The sequence below is a fragment of the Pieris rapae genome, chromosome 8 (genome assembly GCF_905147795.1).
Source record: "Pieris rapae chromosome 8, ilPieRapa1.1, whole genome shotgun sequence".
In the NCBI taxonomy this organism is placed as follows: domain Eukaryota; kingdom Metazoa; phylum Arthropoda; class Insecta; order Lepidoptera; family Pieridae; genus Pieris; species Pieris rapae.
The window spans coordinates 2,724,554-2,746,901 of NC_059516.1; the positions used below are offsets into that span (position 1 = coordinate 2,724,554).

Genomic DNA, 22,348 nt, shown 5'->3' on the forward strand with positions numbered 1-22,348 from the left:
CAGAGATTACGCGAAAAAAATGTTTAAGTAGTAATAGTAAAAACTTTTCGCTTGACAGATAAAGGAAAAAAATAATTTTATTGTTAATTAGATATATTTTTTATAATTCAAACGGGCAGTAGGCTGATTTGATTCAATTTAATACCACCGCCCATAGACACTCACAGTGGCATAGTGCTCGCGAGTGTGATGCCGGCTTTAAAAAATATGTACAAACACTTTTTTTAAGGAATCAAAGTCGATACTAAATTTTACGAATTTTTTTAAATACGAAAACAACATGTTTAAGGAGTAATAGTAAAAACTCTACGCTAGAGAGATAAAGGAAAAAACATTTTTTATTATTAATTATATATATTTTTATAAACCAAGAGGCCAGTAGGCTGGTCTGATATTAATTAATGCCCATGGACACTCTGAATAGCATAGGGCTTGCGAGTGTGTTCCTGCTTTTTATATACAAACACTTTTTTTTAAGGACTCAAAGTCGATACTAAAATGTAACGTTTTTACAACACGTAATATTGAAATATAAAATTTAATCTACCAACTTTCTGTAATCAAGGTTCTCATTATATTTCACTTAAAACATTACCTACTATCACTTGACACCACGAGCAATGAATACAAAATGTCTCACTTCATATTTCATCACGCGATTCACGTCATTCAGGACTTTCAGCGTGAGTCAGGTTTTGTTTAACCTTGAGGGGCGGCGCCATTTTTCCATTGAAATCTTTGCAGTTTGCTATTACCCTGGTATCTAGTTTAAAATCTTACAAGATTCGACACGTTTTCTTATTTTTTTTTCATTTCGATCAGTAACTTAAGAAGTCGAGGCTACTGTTAAAATCTTTTCTTACATAGCTTCATAGGCCAAATCAAATACATAAAATTCAATGTAATTATAAAGTTATTTTAAGTTTGATTTCTGTATATAACAAGTATGAACAGAAACACATAATATTAAAATCTTAAACTACGATAAACGTAACGTAACGTAACGTAACGTCGTTACCTAAAATCTTAGCAAACGTACGATAATTACAAGCGATATAAAAAACGATAAGGCTGACCCTTTTTAATGGAAAAAAAGAAACGTTCCAAATTCAAAAGCTCAGATAATATTCCATTTTCTTTGTTAGAGGGGAAAAGGTGCAAAAAGTGCTTGTTTAAAAGACGGCCCTTGTACAAATTGAACAGCCGCTTAATGACGGTCGTGCTCGAAGGGGCTAACTGGACGCACGTACGTAGTACTTTACCCCCTCCATTTCAATCTGCGTATGTAAAGAGTCTATATAACTATGTATTATCTTTTGGCTACAGTAAAGTATATTTTGCAGTACTTTTTCTACACGTAGACGCTAAAACACTAGGTCAAGAATTTTTCTATTATTTCGTATCGTTTTCGATTTATTCCACATTAGTTATTGAATTATATAAATTTTACTGTTATATATAACGGTTGCATGTATATTGACTACGAAAAATCAGTGGCACTACAACCTCTTTAGGGCTTGGCATGAGATTTCTAAATCTGTTTCATGATCATTTTTAAATCTACTAGGCAAGTAGGTGAGCCTCGAGTGCCTGACAAAAGTCATCGAGTTTTTGGGTCTAAGACATGTCGGCTTCGTCACGATGTTTTCCTTCACCGTTCGAGCTAATGTTAAATATGCACATGGAAAGAAACTCCATTGTGCACTAACCGGATCGAACCTATGACCTCAGGTATGAGAGTCGCTCGCTGAAGCCACTAGGCCAACACTGCTCATTGACTATTATACGTTAAGAAATATCCTTATAATTCAAGATTTCTATAAAGCTTATGTCAACACTGAAATAAACTGATGCGATAAGTTTTAACAGTAATGAATACTCATCTGGGTTTATAAGCAGTGTCCTTCTCAATAGTGATCTCGTGCCGTGTATCACAGCTGTGCACCAATGGACTTTTCGATGTGCGCAATTAACAATAACTCCTGCGGTGAAGGAAAACATGAGGTAACCGGCCTTAGAGATAAATAATCGACGACGTCTCAGGAACGACTGCCTGATACAAAAATATGATCACTTATACAGAAAAGCACTTTGATAGATATGGTCTCTCTTGCCTAGTTGTATAAAACGTTAAAATAGTTATTCTGTTAAAAAAAACATATATTTTAATACTATCAAGTATATTTTTTTATGATTAAAAATTAACTAGAAGATGAAAGCTGGCATATAAAATATTTTATAATTTAGGAAAATACAAAATACATATAAAACAATCTTATATTACGGTACATGGTACGGACATGTCAACTGTGAATAGCAAAAAGAGAAATTAATGTACAACATTGCAAACAATAATTTTACGATAATACCTTAATATATATAAATCTCCTGTCACGATGTTTGTCCGCGATGGACTCCTAAACTACTTAACCGATTTTAAATTAAATTCGCACACCGTGAGCAGTCTGGTCCAACTTAAGAGATAGGATAGCTTAGATCTTTAATTATAGTCGCAATTTTATTTTATTGCAAATTGTTTGTTTAATATTTGATACAATTCTAACAGACAGTGCTGTGTTAAAAGTACCGACGTTTTACATAAGCTATACTACCTTTCACAATAGTTCTCCTACCACTTCCCTTGAATAGTTTACCACTGTGTTATATAACAAAAACCTTAGCCACAGCAACGCTGGGCCGAGTCTGCTAGTGTATTATATTTCTTTGTCGCCAGTATAGTCTTCATACTTCATTATCTAAAGGTTGTAAAGGTGCACCGGGTCGGGGAACCAGACATTAGGTGGACGACCTCTTTGATTTAGACTAAAATTTATTTTGAGGTTAAAAATTATTTGTGAAAATAAAAGGCAATTTTACTAATGCGAATTGTACTGCATAGCGTACACGCTGGCATTATGCTTAATGTATTACAATATTCTCGGCCGGCTTTTGAAGTCAAAATTCAGTCAACGATAGAAAAGTTAATGAAATAGCACTATGAATTAAATACTTTATTTCGTTTCGTAGGAAAGAAATAATTTTTATATGTCGGTAAACTGCAGGCATATGGAAGTTGTTAAAACGAATGATATAATTTCAATTAAGAATATAATTTTCCTTACTATCGGTTCCCTGAAGGCACACCAAAGGATGTTGTTTTCTATGTAAAAACATTGGTATAAGTCACAGAAGGCGGTGCGGCCAATTGGGAAATTATAAAATAACTAGCGGATCCGACAGACGTTGTCCTGTCTACACGTCTTTAATTTCAAAATTTCAATTTTTAATAAGCCATTTTGATGAAAATTATTATACAAATGTTATGACAATATCTAACGATCCAGCACATGGTCACACACGATATAATACAATGATAACAAAACTTTTTTAAAATTTCGGGACAGACTAAAATTAAAATTCGAATATTATTTAAAATTTGACACTGCGATGGTAGCGCCGTCTGTCGGATCCAATGTAAAACATTCCAAAATCAATCAATCAACAACTAATCAATTGAAAATTAATTAAAAAAACATTGTCACACACAAACACACACAAAAAATTTCGTCTAAATCGGTCCAGTCGTTTAGGAGGAGTTCAGTCACATACACACGCACACAAGAAATATATATTAAGATTTCCCAATTGGCCATTGGAATAAAAACAAAATAGAATCGAATTAGCTTCCAATTGAAATTAGTGGTATAATATTTATCTCTACCCCGAAGGAGAGGACTACAAAAGCGATGGTATGACGATATAATAATTAAAAACTCTTAATATGATAAGCACGGAATAGAAAAACCTAATGGGAAATTAAGGAGAACACTTGTACCCGAAAGAGATACGTACTAAATGACACAAAACACCTATTTTATATGTAAATAAATAAGGAATGAAAATGGTTACAATAATTAAAATACATACAGATTTCCTAAAAGACGCAACCTTTGCAAACTACGTAAATATTATTCTTGATAATATAAAACCTCTTTTGTATTCTAAAAGTTTAATTTAAATAGCCATAACCTAGGTTTAAACAAAGAGAGATTATTATATTCATTGTTCTCTAATGTTAGTAAAATAATATTAAAAAGATCTCAACCTTGTATGTGCCTTCGGCAATTAACAACTGTATGATAAACATCGAAAGGAAATACTATTACTATACTAGTTTCTACTATTTCTAGCATCCGAACACATGGTTGATTTGTGGGCGTACTTTTTTATATAGAGCAGGGAGCAAATGGGCAGGAGGCTCACCACATGTTAAGTAATACCGCCGCCCATGGACACGCGAGTCGCGAGTGCGTAGCCAGCCTTTTAAGAATTCAGCTAACAAAGCTCCGAAGCATAATTTACTAACTGATTTTATGAGAAAGAAGGTCGCAACTCGTTTAACAATGTATTGGGTAGTTTAAAGTTTACCGCAGAGTCTGATAGTTAATGCTCTTCTATACTTAAGTAAATTGCCCTAGCGGCAAAGCTAAGCGTTCTCTTGCATGTGTTCGCCACGGATTTTGGATTTGTAATTGAATTTTAATGCACTCTGCAGTAGTTTGATATCAGTCACTTGGTAAAACTGAATTAGGGTGTTTGGTTACTTACGACATGGCAAAATGTTCATGTCTTGAAAAAAATAATTTATTTACATAAGAAATTTAATATGTATATACGAGCGAGATACAAGTCGTCATTAGCCACTCTAACATGCATATTTAATACCTTTTTGAATTTTTCAAACGCACCATTATTGCGAATTTTAGATGGTAATTGATTAAATTGAAAAAATTGCACACCTCATACATAATAGACTTCTTCAAATAATTTGTACGCGGCTTCGGAAAGATAAGCAAACTCGCTCTACGAGTATTGCGTGTAGTTGTGTATTTGATTATTTTAAATTATAAGCTTCTATGCAGCGAGTTATTTTTTTTAATAAGATACAGGTGCTATAAAAATATAGTTGTGTAATCGTCATAATTTTAAATAACAAATTTGTGCCAATATGAGAAATAAAAATATGTCGTTAAGCCTGTTTACATTCAGATAACGATCTTTATATTTATAGAGGTAAAACGGTACGGTAAAATATAGCAATATTTAAACACAATCTGGAACTACTTATATACAATACTTATTAAAAATATTAATTTATATTATTAAGATCGGGTGAAAACATCAATACATAAAATAATTATATGTAATGGGATTTACGACAGGTTATAAAACATAACACGAGCAATCCCGCAGTCGCACAATAAATAAGTTCTTTGGTATTAAGATTAAAACTGTAATTAATATTTTTTTACCTTGCGATGGTCGCAAGACAGATGTCTGAATGAAAATGAAATGAATATTGCTATGTCTACGACATAGACAAAAGATATGTTCTGTCGAACATTGTTCAATTACTTGTTACGTTTTTTCATACATACTGCCGTAACACTAAGGTGTTACTGCCGTATGTATGAAAAAACGTGTTATATTTGACATACGGAAGTCCTACTTAACCATAAGTACAGGACAGGGCAGTTTCCTATACCATACGATGAAGTTTTTCTTAGGTACAGAAGAAAAAAATCAACCAGTTTAGCTGGATTTCAAACGCTGTGTGACTTCAGAGTTCACGTTACTCATGATTAGTACTTAGCATTACGCCACCACTGCTTCAGAAAACGATTTATTTATTACAAATCTATCTTCATTCGGCTTTTTAGTAGTACTATGACTAAAAAGTAAGTTGCATATCTACAAATAAAAAATCTACCACTCTCACATTTATAACAAAAGTTTTATATTTAGGAAATGATTACGTATTATATAAGATAAACTTACCTTTAAATCGGATCATTTTGATAATCACTTTCACGACTTTAATTAAAATCTAACAGTCATTTTACGCCTACAATATTTCCTATTAATATAACAGTTTCCACGCTGCAATTTTGAGAGGAGTGTCGGATAAGTCTGCGTTCTAGCGCGGGAAATTGATGTCAAGGTTATGCAGGCTACACAATATAACCGCGTCGGACCGCACTCAACCACTCAACACCTAGATTCAAACCCCCTAAAACGTCCCTACATCCTAAATGAACACAACAATCTAACCTACAGACAATACCAAGCAGAGGATTATTAATAACCCTAATCGCGCATCACATCGTTCTGATCCATATCAAATTTGACATCTCCCGCGAATCGCAACGTCCCGCGAGGCGACATACCCCCGGCGTGGTTTAACTAGACTGCAAACGGCGGTAGAGGCCGCTGCCTGCGAAATTGGCGCAATTTTGACGCATGCGCGGTTTATTTTGCTACGCGCGGGACACAATCGGATCCGAAGCCTCGCTTGATAGAAAAATCGAGGACGAAAAGTGACGTCACATAATACAATATGGGTTAATCGGTCGTAACAAAACCGACTTAAGCCGACTGACCGCTTTGCAGTAAGACTGTCCCAATTGCACCGTTTACTGGCACTAAACAGCTTAAAGGGCTTTGCAATCTTCCATACGCTATTTGGGTGAAATATTGCGCTTACCTTTGTTTTTCGTTTTTACAGCACTGCCCTGTAACTGCCCTGGGTAGCACCCGGTGCGGAAGGTGGTGTGACCCCATCGAAAGTAAAAAGTCATATAATATGATGGACATGGATGATTTATTAAAAGATCGCGAGTATGGGACGGGGAATCCCCCACTATAGAGTTAGGCTGTTTTGCGGGAATCCTCGAATTCTATAGAGAGTTGAGCTAGTGCTAGTGGAGGAATCACAGCTAGTGATTTGTTCTTAAAGTTGAGAGACCGGTGCGGGCCGCCCTCGCCCCCCTCTCCCCTTTGCTAAAGCCTGCCTTTTGTTACAAGTAAACAGTTTTTATCAGCAAGAATTAATTTAACGCGAATTATGAAACCTCGATTCGAGTTTTTGTGAATACTGAAAAAAACAGTTTTATTCAAATAAAATAAGAATAATTTTTTACATGATTTATATAATAATGCAAAAAAGGCTACATCAATGAACCAAGGGATTTTTCCCTTTCAATAAGAAAATGAGACGGGATGGAGAATTCACTCAAGCATAAAGAAGACATTTTCTTATGTAGAAATATTATACGCGTCATTATATATTTCTAGGACAATGATCTATAGTAGTATATACTAGTCAGAAAAAATAATGAAATAATGTTTTTTTTAATATGATCTGAAGCACTGTTTACAGATGAGGTCGTTAACTCTCAGCGTATTAAACCCCGGCCTATAGATTTTTGTCTGCAATTTCTCGATTTGAGAAAAAAAATGCGATTTTTTTGTATTTTCTGTATAATTCTACTAACACATAGAATTGTAAGCAATCGCCAAGTACATTATAAATCACTTCCCTATACAAACTTAATTTACTTCAATGTAAACACGTCACAAATTGAGTTCCTGCGCGATAAAATGTTTTCCTTATCTAAGGCAATCACGGGACTATTAAGAATACCTCTTATTTATACTGTAGACGTTGATGTTAGAACTTTTTGCGCCCATAAAAATATTATAGCAATCTCTCCAAAATTTAATACAGTTTATAAATATACAAAATGGTCAGGCGTCTATAAATCTGTAACGAATAAATTAGATTTCTAATCCGTCTCCTTTATATAATGTATCACCTAAACCTGCCAACGGTTTAAAAGTCAAAGTAATATTATAGTTTTTTAGTTGATAGAGCCTGGGACTAGTCCTGGGCAGGCTACTCCTAATTAATTTGCTATATTTGTTTTAAAAAGTGTTGTTTGATGATTTGCTCTTTTAAAAGAGTACCTACCGAGAGATTCTTACGCCGGATTTTTCCCTCAGCCTACACCCTCTGTCTTCTTTGCCGATGAGTAGGGATGCCAACAGGTACAAATTTAATGACGAGGAATGAGTGATACCTTGATTATCTTATGTTCCAAAATACTCAAGATGTCATATGGAACATGGTGTAATGGTTGTAGCTCCTTACAAACATTATGTAAAAAAACTTGGAGATTAAAAAGAGTGGCGGAGAGTTTATTGCCAGTTCTTCTCTTCCGTTCTACGCCCTTAATTTGAGAACTGGCAGTAAATGTAAAATTAGAATCATCTAATGAATATTTCTTGTTTTGGCGTTCATAAGTGTACATTATGTTACCTTTATGAATAAATATTTATTTCAAAATTAATAATTGTTTTTTTATAGGACAACACAAAAGAAATCTGAAACATGCTTAGCAGAAATTACTCTTTAGCTACAACTTTAATAAATGCACATTAAGGAAATTTACAAAAAGCGCGAAAAATGATTACAGACTAACGCCACTGTCTACCGAAGTCTTGCATTCTTTTACATTAAATAATTTTTTTATTTTTTTTTATAGAACAGGGGGCAAACGGGCAGGAGGCTCACCTGATGTTAAGTGATACCGCCGCCCATGGACACCCTCAATGCCAGAGGGCTCGCGAGTGCGTTGCCGGCCTTTTAGGAATTGGTACGCTCTTTTCTTGAAGGACCCTAAGTAGAATTAATTGCCAAGACTAAAAACTTGGTGATTAAAAAGAGTGGCGGGAAGTTTATTGCCGTTCTTCTCTTCCGTTCTACTTCCTTGATTTGAGAACTGGCAGTAAATGTAGCATTCAATGTATATTTCTTTTTTGACGTTTATAAGTGTACATCACTTATAAACATCATTTTATAATTATTTACGTTTTAATATTGTTAAATGTACTTTAACAATATTAAAATGTAAAATTGAAAAAAGTTAAATCGGCGTGAGCAGTGTTGGCCTAGTAGATACCTGTAGTCCTAAGTTCAATCCCCGGCTGTGCACCAATGGACTTTCTTTCTATGTGCGCATTTAACATTTGCCATTTGTCTTAGACCCAAAAAGTCGACGACGTGTGTCAGGCACTAGAGGCTGATTGAAAGATTCAGAAATCTGAGGCCAAGACCTAAACAGGTAGCGCCACTGATTTTTTTTAAATCAGCGTATGAGCAGAACTTATAAAGCTTCGTATTAAATGAATAATGTTTATTAAAATTTGCCGTAAATCATATTTGCGTTTTGAATTCAGCAATCCTCTATAACACTGTATTATATATAGTTGTATATTTCAAACCCCGGGTCGTCCGATAAATAACGTATTAGCTGACACCATACACCGGCTGAGGCTAGCGGTAATTAAATTTTATTACACCTAAGTAGAATCGATCGGCTCATACATCTTCTGTACAAGAATCAATTTTACGCCGGTAAGCAATAACTCTTGGGGTCGTTAATGGAATTATTTATTATGAGGTTATTTAAATAGCGCCTTTGTCACAGTATCTCGTATACTTACCAATAAGATTTGATTTATTACATACTACCTGCCCTACATGGAACATTTTGCTATGCTACCAAAGAGACTGTTCGGTTTTCCGGAATTAATTTTTTTTTTAGGTTTTTCTGTGAATTTTTCTGATGTTTATATCTATATATAGATATAATATAGTCAATCTAGATTTATTAAATAAATCGTGACGTCACAAATTTAATTCTTATTTATAGTATACGTTCGTAGTCTAAATAAGAGTAGTCTTATCAATACAATAACAGACCTATAGAAGTCTAATTCTGGGAGTGCATTGTCTTCATATGTAACTATTTAACTAATGTATACAAATATTTTAAATTCAATTTTAAAAAAGTTAGTTAGTTAGTTAGGTGGTCTAATTGGAATGTATGATTTGACTTTGACTGTATGTATCGTTAATGTCTACCGCATTGAGACGTATAATTTTGCATGGAAATAAAATTCGAATGCATTTTCAGTTTGATTTTAACTTCGTATCAATTACAGCTCGACCAGGCAGGCGATCAGTCATCCCAACTTCCATTTATTTTCCGTAAAGTTTCTTCGCTATATAGTTATTTATATCCTGTGATATGCAAAATTTAAAGATTTATTGCCTGACTAGGTTGTTGTATAGAAATATGTAAGTATTGTCTTTTATTAACATAAGTTTTACACATTTAAAGACTTTTAATTTTACGACTTTTTTAACGGATTAAAGTTATGTATTCTCGTAAAATTAAACATAATTTTAAATTTAACCGACGTTTCGCGTGCTTTACAGCGTGCGTGTAGGAATATGTTATTATATGATTAAGAAAGGATATTACAGAAAATTAACAGTTATTATTGTACTATTTTGTATTATATTTAGTCAAGAGTTGTTCTGAAAGAAAGACAAGTTTTTCGAAATCTTACATAATACAAATATACACTCACACGTTGTTATTTAAAACATCATTAATAATTTATTATTCACTCATTCGCTCGACTGGCTTTCTGAAACAAATAAAAACAGAAATTTCACGTAAAATTTTGAATTTATCGTGTTCACACAATCAGGCGCAGCCAAATCACATTTTATAATATTCTTAATTAGCTCAATAAAAAATGCTTTATTTATTTCTTATATTATTACACGAAAACCATACAATTTATCCTAACTCTGCCGTCTACGCAATAGCCGCGGGTATAATATTTAGATAAATCTTGGGTCAGTAAAGCTCTGTTGATCACGGCATAATTGATTTTACTTGAGTAACTTATAACACAGCTGGAAACCCGTTAACGTCATCCCTCGCCAGGGTAACAATTAATATGAATCTAATACAATTTAAGCTCAAATTGCTTACACAATAATATATAAAACAACTCGTCTGATTTACCGCTTAGCTTACCCCCGGTAAGAAACTTTGACATTAGATGGATTAAATGTGTTAAAGGCATGTAGGTATGAATGAAATAAGGCTGTATGGAAACGTATAAATTTGATAAAAGCCTTTTTCACAAGGTTTAATTGTATTCCGGTGTTGACTCACTAGTAAATCGTACTTATTTGAACATATTGAATATTCAAAAAAATCTTAAAACAGACACAATTAAAGTTACTCTTATGGTAGATAATCTTATAGATTAAATAAATAAAACAGCTACAAATACTAATAATAAAGTAAAAAATAAACAAGGCTACCTTTTTTCCGATACGTGGGTACCTCTCAAAATGTTTAGAACTGGCCAGATAGAAACATTGCTAATGAAAACTTTTTTGAATTTCAATTTTAGAACTCTTTGGTAGTAATGAATTTGTCATTTGTTTTTGTGAATTGGCGGCAAATCTAAAACTCTTGAACGTGAAAATGAACCTAACGCGAGAAAATTTTCGTTCAATGATTTATTATGACTTTCGTGGTGGGCTTACTCAACAACAAAGCAATTATTGGCTGCGATTAGCATTTCTTAATGAAGCCCCTTCTCATGCCACGATTTACAATTGGTTAAACGAGTTTAAGCGTGGACGTAACAATCTTAATGATTATCCGCGTGAGGGACGTGCTTTAACAGCGACTTCTTAAGATAACATCACTGCTATGCGCAGTGCTACGCATGATAGAGGAAGATAAGAGAGAGACCTATCAGCAGATACGGGCAAGCATTACAGGTACGAGTCAACTTCAAAACATATTACATGAACATTTAAGCGTCAGGATGCTTTGTACCAGATGGATTTCCCATACTCTGACGATCAGAAACTCCTTCGCACGGACTGGTGTCGCCAAATGTAAGATAACTTCAATGGCGGTGAAAGCTGATGACACAGGTTTGCTTGCAACATTGCTGCGAACCCGAAACCAAAAAACAATCAGCTTAGTGGGTGCTTTCTTTCGAGGATCGGCAAACGGCAAAGAAAGGAAGTAGTCAAGGAAAGGGGATTCTTTGGTCGGAAAGGTAATTTCGCAACAGTTTTGGTAGAAGATAGAAAGACAGTTACTGCAGACTGGTATGTCAATCACTGTTTGTCTGCTGTCTTAGAAAAAAATTGACAGCAGCGCCCTCGAAGCACGATACTCCTTCACAACGACAATGCTTCAGCGCACTATGCAAAAGGGACTGTTGAATATTTGACCATGGCAGGTGTCGAGATAATGAGTCATCCGCCATGAAGTCCTGACCTGGCACCCTGCAACTTTCATTTATTCCCAAGAACTTAAGATAAAATTTCGAAAATGCCATAGAAGAGTCCCCTAAGGAAGAATGTGCTCACTACTTTTCTCAGTGGTTCCATCGAATGCGACGATGTGTAGAGAGGAACGGAGATTACTTCGAAAAATAAAAGTATTGGAAATTTTCTACATCAAACCGTTTTTCATTTTCTAAAGATTTTCAGTGATATAAGTAAACATTTTTTTAGGTAAATAAATTACACTATTTTTTTATCGTATTACTATATCCTAATTATTTTGCCCCAGGTGAAGGCCGCCAGGTATTTCAGTTTTGGGTGAGTTGCATCTAGCTCGAGCCAACTTATAGCTTAGTCAGTTTAATTAATGTCATCCGCCAATCTCATGAGCGATCTTCCTCTGTTCCCAATAGGGCGACACGGATCCCTTATGGTCCATTGATCGTTGAACAGTCTCGCATATTTGCAACTAATTCCACCTAGTAAATTAATAAAAAGTCTCTTAAGGGAAAATCAGTACCATGTTTGCTTGTATATACATCCGTGTGAGACCTCTTTTAGTTTCCGATTGGACCTTTTATGAACGTTAATTTTTAATAAATAAGTAGGTGTATATCTCTTGATTCATAATTGCCGCCTTTAGCTTTGGCAATCTTTTGAATCGGTATACTTTTAATCATCTCGCTGCTTATGAAAAATCAATAATCTCTGTTTGTTGTTATAACATCAGTGCACTTAATTTAATACCCACAGTCCGGACATACCAATTGTCAGCCTAATGTCGCATTATCGTCTCCCAAGTCGTGTTTAATGGATTTAGTGGCGTATCAAACGAATGTAAGATAATGCGGTTAAATCGAGATTAGGGATTGTATTTCTTAGATGTTTACGATATCATTTTAATGACCTAAGCATGAATGACGGGTATTGATTTAATGTTTTTGAGTACCTTTGAAAATCACGTCTTGTTTGTACAATTAATAGGAGGCATATATAAGATTTCTTATCGATAGTACAGTCTACTAATGACTTTAGAGTAACATTTATTATGTCTTTAGAGTAACGGTACTTTATTGTATTACGTTTACATTCTGTGGGTGCGTAAATTAACTTGGCTAGAAGAGTGCATAAAATGTTATTGATATCTTAATATATATATTTCTTGTGTGCGTGTGTATGTGACTGAACTCCTCCTAAACGACTGGACCGATTTAGACGAAATTTTTTGTGTGTGTTCAAGGGGATCTGGGAATGGTTTAGATTCACAATTTTGTCCGCTGGATAATGTTTTTTTAATTAATTTTCAATTTATTAGTTGTTGTTGATTTTGGAATGTTTTACATTGGATCCGACAGACGGCGCTACCATCGCACTGTCAAATTTTAAATAATATTCGAATTTTAATTTTAGTCTGTCCCGAAATTTAAAAAAAGTTTTGTTATCATTGTGTTATATCGTGTGTGACCATGTGCCGGATCGTTAGATATTGTCATAACATTTGAATAATACCTAATTTTCATCAAAATGGCTTATTAAAAATTGAAATTTTGAAATTAAAGACGTGTAGACAGGACAACGTCTGTCGGATCCGCTAGTTATTTTATAAATATGTTTAAGGTCCTATCCTAGCAGGAATTAATGTGTCAGTGTCACGGGGTGAACTGTGGTGCGCAGTGGAGAGCTGAAGCACTAAGGCGTGATAACGATTTTTTAATACATAAAATACTTTCTGTTTGTAGAAAACATCACTTGCCTTTTACACGTTTAGAGCATTTAGCGTTATATTTCTAATCTAATTATGCCTATTAACGTTTGAAAAATATTAGCCGTAATGAGATTAACAGTTATGATCATACCAACATTATACCCTCAAAATAATACTTAAAGCCCTAGAAAACTCTACAGAAAAACGGAATAGTATAACGAAAAATGAACACTTCGTGTACTTAATTAATCTATTTTATTTATTATTTATTAACAATTTATTGCATCATTGACATTTTTAAATAAAAAGGATGGCAACTGGCGGCCTTATCGTTTTTTAGCGATCTCTTCTAGGCAAACACTACCTACTACTTAATATGTATAACTTTAAAATTTTATAACAAACAAATGACAAAAAAGCGTTTTTTTGCGTATGACAATTAATAAATAGTTTATAATAAAGTATTTTTATTTTTTAGATTATAGACTTCGCATTTTCAATTCAATTACAATCGCATTTGACCGAGGTTTCAGTAATATTTTTTCGGCTCTATCAGAATCTTGCATTAAACACGCACTGCGTGCAAATATTCATTTAAGTCTGGCGACGCACTCGCGATCCCTCTGCAATTGAGTCCATTGGCACCATCGCCTTGGGTGAGCCACCTGCCCCTTTGCCCCGTATGTTCTATACACAGCTATGAATTTATTTGTACGAAACATAATATCTTCTCGATTCTATGCATAGTTTTATCAACGTAACGTTTTTGTTAACTGTACATTAAGAGGATCATTATAGATCGTAATGCTCACTATCGAGCAAGGTAATGACGTCATTATCGATATAACGAGTTGGTCGAGGATTTGCATGTTACGTACTTTATAATCTTGTATCAGCCATGTTTGCAAATTTATACGTTGATTTGAGAAATCGGCTCTGTATTATCATGAAATAACTGAAGGTGAATGTTCTATTTACGTCATGGAAATAGTTGTATATATTTCCCAACTTTGATGTTTTAAATCATTAAGTACTTATACTGCTTTTAAGACCTATGTAGATACACATTTCACTCACACATTCATGCATACAGGCATAGTGAAACAGTTGAAAAAAAACCAAAATAATATCACAATTATTTTTGTAGAATTTATTATGAAGTTTGTTGTGGAGGAACTGGGAATCCTGACTTTTAGAACGGTTCCCAAATCTTACATATAATAACTTTAACTCGTCAGTTTTTCAACTGTTGACTGTTTACTTACGTTCATATCTCCTGATCAAAAGCGGTAAGCGAAGCACTAAAATACAATAAGTGTTTTTTATGTACGTATTGGAGTTGGTTTCAATTGCCATAATTCGTTAAAGAAATTTTACATATACTTGTGCCTTGTAATATGAGTTTTAAGCTGTGTCGTGCAGGAAACAATAAATACAAAATATGAAAGCGATCAATGTCACAAATCCATACAAATTGGATAATAGAGCATCGCAAGCGGACGTCACCAATCACTAAATTGGCGCAAGTACCGATAAATGGCCGGTGTAATGTACCGCTTAATCCAATAATACGATGTTTCCGACACCGAAAACCATACTTTGAGACGGATTTACCCACTCGAGCGAGACTTGCGACTACTGAAGAGTTCGTTGGACGCACAATAGGTGATGGAATGCTTTAATAATTTTTTGTTAAACTTTGGATTACGTTGGCCAACCAGCCTTAACCAACCGTAATTTATAGAAAGCTCCAGAACATTTTTTTTTTTTTTTTTTTTTTATAGAACAGGGGGCAAACGGGCAGGAGGCTCACCTGATGTTAAGTGATACCGCCGCCCATGGACACCCTCAATGCCGGAGGGCTCGCGAGTGCGTTGCCGGCCTTTTAAGAATTGGTACGCTCTTTTCTTGAAGGACCCTAAGTCGAATTGGTTCGGAAATACTTCAGTTGGCAGCTGGTTCCACAGAGTGGTGGTGCGCGGCAAAAACTGCCTGGAAAAACGCGCAGTTGTGGAACGGCGGACGTCGAGGTGATACGGGTGGAATTTCGTATTCTGCCTCGACGTCCGATGATGAAACTCAGCTGCAGGTATTAATCCGAACAACTCCTCTGAACACTCTCCATGGTAAATGCGGTAGAAGATGCAGAGAGACCCCACATCTCTACGCAACGCCAAAGGATCAAGCCGCTTGGAGAGATTTTGGTCGTCAACGATTCGAACCGCTCTTCGTTGAATACGGTCAAGTGGAAGAAGCTGGTACTGGGGAGCACCCGCCCAAAGGTGGGAACAGTACTCCATGTGGGGCCGAATCTGAGCTTTATATAGTTGCAAGCGGTGGCCCGGAGTGAAGTACCGTCTCGCCCTGCTGAGCACACCGAGCTTTTTGGAGGCTAATTTTGCCTTTCCCTCCAAGTGACCGCGAAACTGAACGTCGTTCGATATGTCAACGCCAAGTATTCCAATGCTGGCTGTGGCTTTAAGGAGAGTGTTTTCGAAAAGAGGAGAAGCGACAAAGGGTGTTTTTTTTTTAGCGGAAAACGCGCAAACTTGTGTCTTTTTGGGGTTAAATTGGACTAGGTTTAGTCTGCCCCAGTCAGAGACTCCACGTAGTAGGGTTTCTACTTCAGACACAAGTTTGTTCCGGTACTCATCGACATCTGCCCTAGAAATACTTGCCCGGCCAGTGTAAAGAGTGTCCCCAGTGCTGTCATCCGCATAGCAGTGAATGTTGCTAAGTTGCAACATATCATTGATATGCAGAAGAAACAGGGTCGGGGATAAAACACAGCCTTGTGGGACCCCAGCGTTCACGGGTTTAAGGTCGGAACATGCTCCGTCGATGACGACCTTGATGCTCCGATCGGCCAGAAAGCTGGAGATCCAATCGCATAATTTCTCGGGAAGCCCATAGGCTGGAAGCTTCGAGAGCAGTGCTCTGTGCCACACCCGATCGAAGGCTTTCGCTATGTCCAAACTAACCGCTAGAGCCTCCCCCTTGGACTCAATTGCCTCCGCCCATCTATGCGTAAGGTATACAAGAAGGTCACCAGCCGAACGACCACGACGAAAGCCGTACTGAGAGTCACTTATCAGCTGGTGGCCCTCCAGATACTCCAGGAGCTGGCAATTAATAATGGATTCCATTATTTTGGAGAACAAGGAGGTTATCGCTATTGGGCGATAGTTGGACGGATCGGAGCGATCGCCTTTTTTAGGGATCGGATGTATCGATGCGATCTTCCAGCACTCCGGGACAGTGCCAAGCGAGTACAGGTACCGGAAAAGGCGCGTTAAGACCGGAGCCAACTCAGGAGCACAAGTACGCAGCACAATTGGAGGAATACCATCCGGCCCGCTCGACTTATGTATGTCCAAGGAAGATAATGCTTTACGGACAGCACGTTGCCGGAATGTAACTTCCGGCATCGAAGAATCACACCGTGAAATGCTCGGTGGTGATCTCCCTCGGTCATCCAAAGTCGAGTTGGACGCGAAGAGACAGCCTAAAAGGTCGGCCTTCTCCTTCGCAGTGTGGGCCAGCGAGTCATCCTCCCTGTGCAATGGTGGAATGGAGGGCTGACAAAAATTCCCTTGGACAGCTTTGGCTAGAGACCAGAAGGCTCGAGTCCCCGAAGGGAGTTGGGCCAATCTCTCGCCAAATCTGGCAATGTGCTCTGACTTTGCTTTAGTGATTTCCCGTTTGAAGGAATTAACACAACAGAAACATTTTTTTCCCTGCAGCACTCTTATTTCAGATCCGTGCATATCACACGCAAATAACTTGTCACAAATTTTATTAATATAAAAATGATTAAAAAAACCCGCAAGGACTTTTTTAGTAAGCTTTAAGACACTCTAACTGTGCGTGCACGCAACGGAAGCTCTCTAAAAACAATATTCTTTTCATATTTTTGCAATACATATTTAAGTTTCCCCTACTTTAGAGGCTAGCATAAAGAAAATAATAAATCGGTTATTTGCAAAGATAGTGATACAATTAGATTGATTGCTTATAAAAATCCGCACAATCATATTACATAGGCATGCCATATTAATTTTTAATATCATGGTATCGAACTTATGAGTTATGGTCTAAATACTAGTCCAAGCTATAAAGACACCTTGCCTTTAAATATTTAATCACCTTCTACTTGAAAGAATTACACGGTAGACGCAGCTCCTTACAAACTTTGTGTAAAAGAAATAACTTGGCGATTAAAAAGAGTTTGATTTCAGAACTGGCAGTAAATGTAAAATTAGAAGCATTTTATGTATATTTCTTTTTTGACGTACATTATACCTACATTAAACAATGAGTTTTGAATTTGACACAAAGTAATACAATATATGTATATAGTCATATATGTTAATCCTCCTTGATAAATGTTCTATCAAATACATAGATCATTTAATTTAAACTACTTCTAACCTAACAAACAAAATTAGAGGAAGGATGTTGTGCTCTTCCTGACTAGCCCGAAGGCTCACTGGAGCCTTCCTCAGCCTCAACCACTGGGTTGAGGTCGAGAAGTTGAATATATGCTTAGCAACCGAAATAACTTTGTTTGTATAACGACATCACATTGTTTGTAGATGTGGAGTGGAGATGTCGCTCCAGAATAGACGATGAAAACTCCGAGCCTGGATAATTTAAAAACAATAAATAACTATATAACATTACATCAGTATTGCAAATAATAAAACTGTCTTCTGTTATTATTATTTAAAATATGCAATTTTTGTGTGTTGGTGTGTCGGGTTTCGTGTGCAACTCTCATTTCAGATTTCGTAGGTTATTATTCTTTCCCGACCATTGGAGTTTTTAGCAATGCATAATATGCATATATTATATGTACTACGTGAAGAAACACGTATATTTCAGATTCAAAAACCATTTTATACAGAGGGCCACCTACTTGTCTATGGAATAAAAAACGATCTAGGAAACGGATGTAATCTGAGGCGAAAACTCATATGGGATTATTATTATAAAATATGGACCTATTTCATCACTATAATATATATAATATATTACATTTTACATATATATTTTTTATGTGTAAATGTCGGAGTACATTGACTTCGCAAAAAATTATTTAACTAATGATATAAGTTCTTGCCCATTCTTCTTCTGAACGCGAAACTACTTTTTGGAATCAACTAGAATCATCTTTATATTTTATTTGACGTTCAAAAGTGGCATTTTTGGTTTGATTTGATAAAAATGGGGAAACTCGGGGTAACGTAATCATTCTACCAAGTCTCTTAGTCACGAATCGCTACCGGCATCTTCATCATCGCTCTGTCTGTGTAGTTGGTTAAAGTTCAGTTTGAAATATTATTGAAAAGCGTGTGTAATACAATTAAATTAAATTACGATAAAACAGTTCATACCTTACGATTCCTACACTTTATTTACGGTATTAACATTGGTTTACATAATTAATAATTGTAATATTCCGGAGAGAACTTTAACTAAGCTTTCAAATTAAATCCGATTTCGTTCGTAATAATTATTAACCGAATCGAATCAACCGGTTCGCAGCCGACGTCCGCTATTTAGTCGTAAACTTTATAATAAATCCAAATATGGAATCCACGTAATCTTCACCGATAACAAAAGACGGGAGATGTAGGCGTACAATATTCAACTTGCACTACATGAACTGTCAGAACTTTTACAATATTTCAAAAATGAATAGGCAAAGAACATAGTTAGTTTTACGCATATAACATTTTAAGTAAGTAAGCAGTGAGCCCCGAATGGATACCGGCAGATTTTTTTTTGTTATTAATACTGTTTGCATTTCATAAAAAGTATCGTTTTATTATAATGTTTACTACTATAAATGTAGATTTTACCAATTACTTGTTGGGTCCCAAAACTACAGACTTCGACTAATTTGAATTTTTATCCGTTAGCATTCTAAATTACATTATATATTTTGAAACATAGGCCATACAATATATATTATAAAAAAGTGTCTAATCGTGAGAAACTGGGAGAGGCCGCTACTCCTGAATTAAAACTAGTACTTAATACCATAGATATCCAAACTCCGAAATTAATATTTCCATTTGCATTTGTTCTAAAAATACTCTAATGTATATATTTTATTTTTTATGTGCCGCAGTAAATTTTATATGTCTAAAGGATTGTGATATTTCTTATACACAAAATATACAAATAGTAAAACCGTATAGTGATAAATCTACGGCATCCTTTGATTAATTATAGTTCATTAATCGTATATAATATGACTACGACATTTAAACAATACCAACCAATGCGATTCTAAACGATTTATGAGTGCACTCACTGCAATCAAATCGTAAGCTGCGGAAGCAAGGCTAATGAGGATAGCACACGCCAACCACAATCGTGGGAATGAGTACTGGTTCTAACCATTTACATCTCTCATTACTTGAGTATGTCCTAAAAGTTTTTTTTAATATAGAACAGGGGGCAAACGGGCAGGGGGCTCACCTGATGTTAAGTGATACCGCCGCCCATGGACATTCTCAATGCCAGAGGGCTCGCAAGAGTGCTGCTGGCCTTTCAAGATTTACTACACTTTTTATTGAAGGACCCTAAGTCGAATGGGTTTGAAAATTCTTCCAGGTCTGTAAAAGTGAAGATGATCATGTTCATGTGATCACTCTATGTAATTGTATATCTATATTCACACTGTTTATATACTGTATACGTGCTTATGATAATATAAATAAATAAAAAATCTGCGTTTACTGCACAAGACGTTATGCGATAGAATTGCCATCAAAGTTCTAGTATGTAACTACTTATGGAATACATCAACCAATAGCGAGTATTTTTTCTCACTCTCTCTCAATCGCTCTCTCTTTTCTTAGATAAAAAACGCTGCACATCTCCGTGACGTTCCGTAAAAAATTTTCCATCATGCGCCTAAAGAAGTTTCACGTCAAAAAACCTAGTATAATTAAACTTTTTGAACATATTATTTATATATATATATAATTAATAAGGTTGAAGTATATTATGGTTTTAACACCATTGCTTATATTAACAAATTGTGTTATTGGAATATAAAATCAATTTACAACGCCATATTAAAAGTTCGGGTTCAGTGATTTCGGAATGCAATAAAAGCCAATATGCAAACCCGTATGTATTTAATTTTTACCTTCACCTGCTTTTAAATTGATGAGTTCAGTTTAAACAATGCCTATATAAGAGATCCATATAACGTGGACCGACGTTAAAATATATGAGTCTGTTAGTTTATAAAATTAAGTATTACTGCATTCAATGTTTAACTATTTCGATTCGCATTAAAATAGGTGTTGTTTTTTCACATTTGAGTCGGTTCGATTCCCCGACGAGACAATCATTTTTAGAATAGCATTGAATGTTATACTTATTTCTTTCAACAAAATACCCTGATGATGTCCCATAGTCCTGAGACACCCGGTTTGGTGCGTTATCGGCCGAGCTTCCTGCCAGTAAGCGAAATATCCAAGTATAAAGGTATCCTGAATGGTAATCTAATATGTAAATGTATTGTTTGGTTAAAGCTTAATGTTTAATATATTATGATGTATAACGTAAATACTGTTTCAGTAAAATTGAACGCATTTATCACGTAGGATGAATTATTGAACATTGAAAATAGGAAAAATATCAATAAACCTAAACGTAACTTTGTCCGCTTCTCTTATATATATATTTTATAATTTAAGTATTAATTATTATAAATTAAAGAAAGAGTAATAGTGATCAATAACACCCACAATTTAATCCATACCTACGCGATCAAAACTTGATTTACCAGAAAAAAGCCGTGTGGGCGGACTACTTAAGACAAATTAATGTTTAATTTGGCACCATTTTGTTTATATTTGGTAGTTAAAATTAATAGGATGCACTTAATAAAGCGATATAATCTAAATAAAACATTCACATGCTTTTCATCATGTCCCCAATCTCAAGATTATGGAAAACTTGTATTGCAACTTTAACAATTCCCGTTGTTTGGATGTGATTGGTTGACTGAGCTGAAAGAAAATAATATTTATTTTCTTTATAAAACAAAGGTCACACCGCCAGAGAGCTAACCTGACAAGTGATTCCACCGCTCATGTACACTCACAATGCCTGAGGGCTCGCGAGTGCGTTGCCGGCCTATCAAAATTTTTTACGCTCTTTTCTTTTGCTTATTTTTTTCCCACCACAAGTCAAATTCATTTGAAGGATTACATCTTAAAAACAGGTAATAATTAATACCATTAATATGCACATGTTACAACTAACAACAAATAAATAAATAAATAAATAAATAAATAATAAATAACTGTGCTTGAGTAAAATGAAGCTAGATTCATTGATAGATCAGCCTAGTATATATAGTTAGACTTAGTAAGAAGTATTTCAAAGATTATGTCTGATATCTTCGATGACATAGCAAATTTAAATCATAACAGAAATCGTGGGTTTCATAATTACTCAAAGCCAATTTAACGACAATTATCTGCTATTATATCCACTGATTTGAATTTAATGCCGGAATAGCTTTAATTCCATTACAATTTACCACCCACGGACATTATTGCCAACTGCCCAGTTCAATCGCACAATCTACCGTTAGC

General features: G+C 35.2%; 1 protein-coding gene across 1 annotated transcript in view; it reads right to left on the reverse strand.

Moving 5' to 3' along the window:
• Window positions 1-6,224, reverse strand: part of LOC110995642 — a 91,718-nt gene extending 85,494 nt beyond the window's left edge. Inside the window, exon 1 of the mRNA XM_045629185.1 lies at window positions 5,839-6,224. Coding sequence (XP_045485141.1) covers window positions 5,839-5,854 — 16 coding nt within the window. The 5' untranslated portion in view covers window positions 5,855-6,224. The remainder of the gene's footprint in view (window positions 1-5,838) is intronic.
• Between the last annotated feature and the right edge of the window lie 16,124 nt (window positions 6,225-22,348).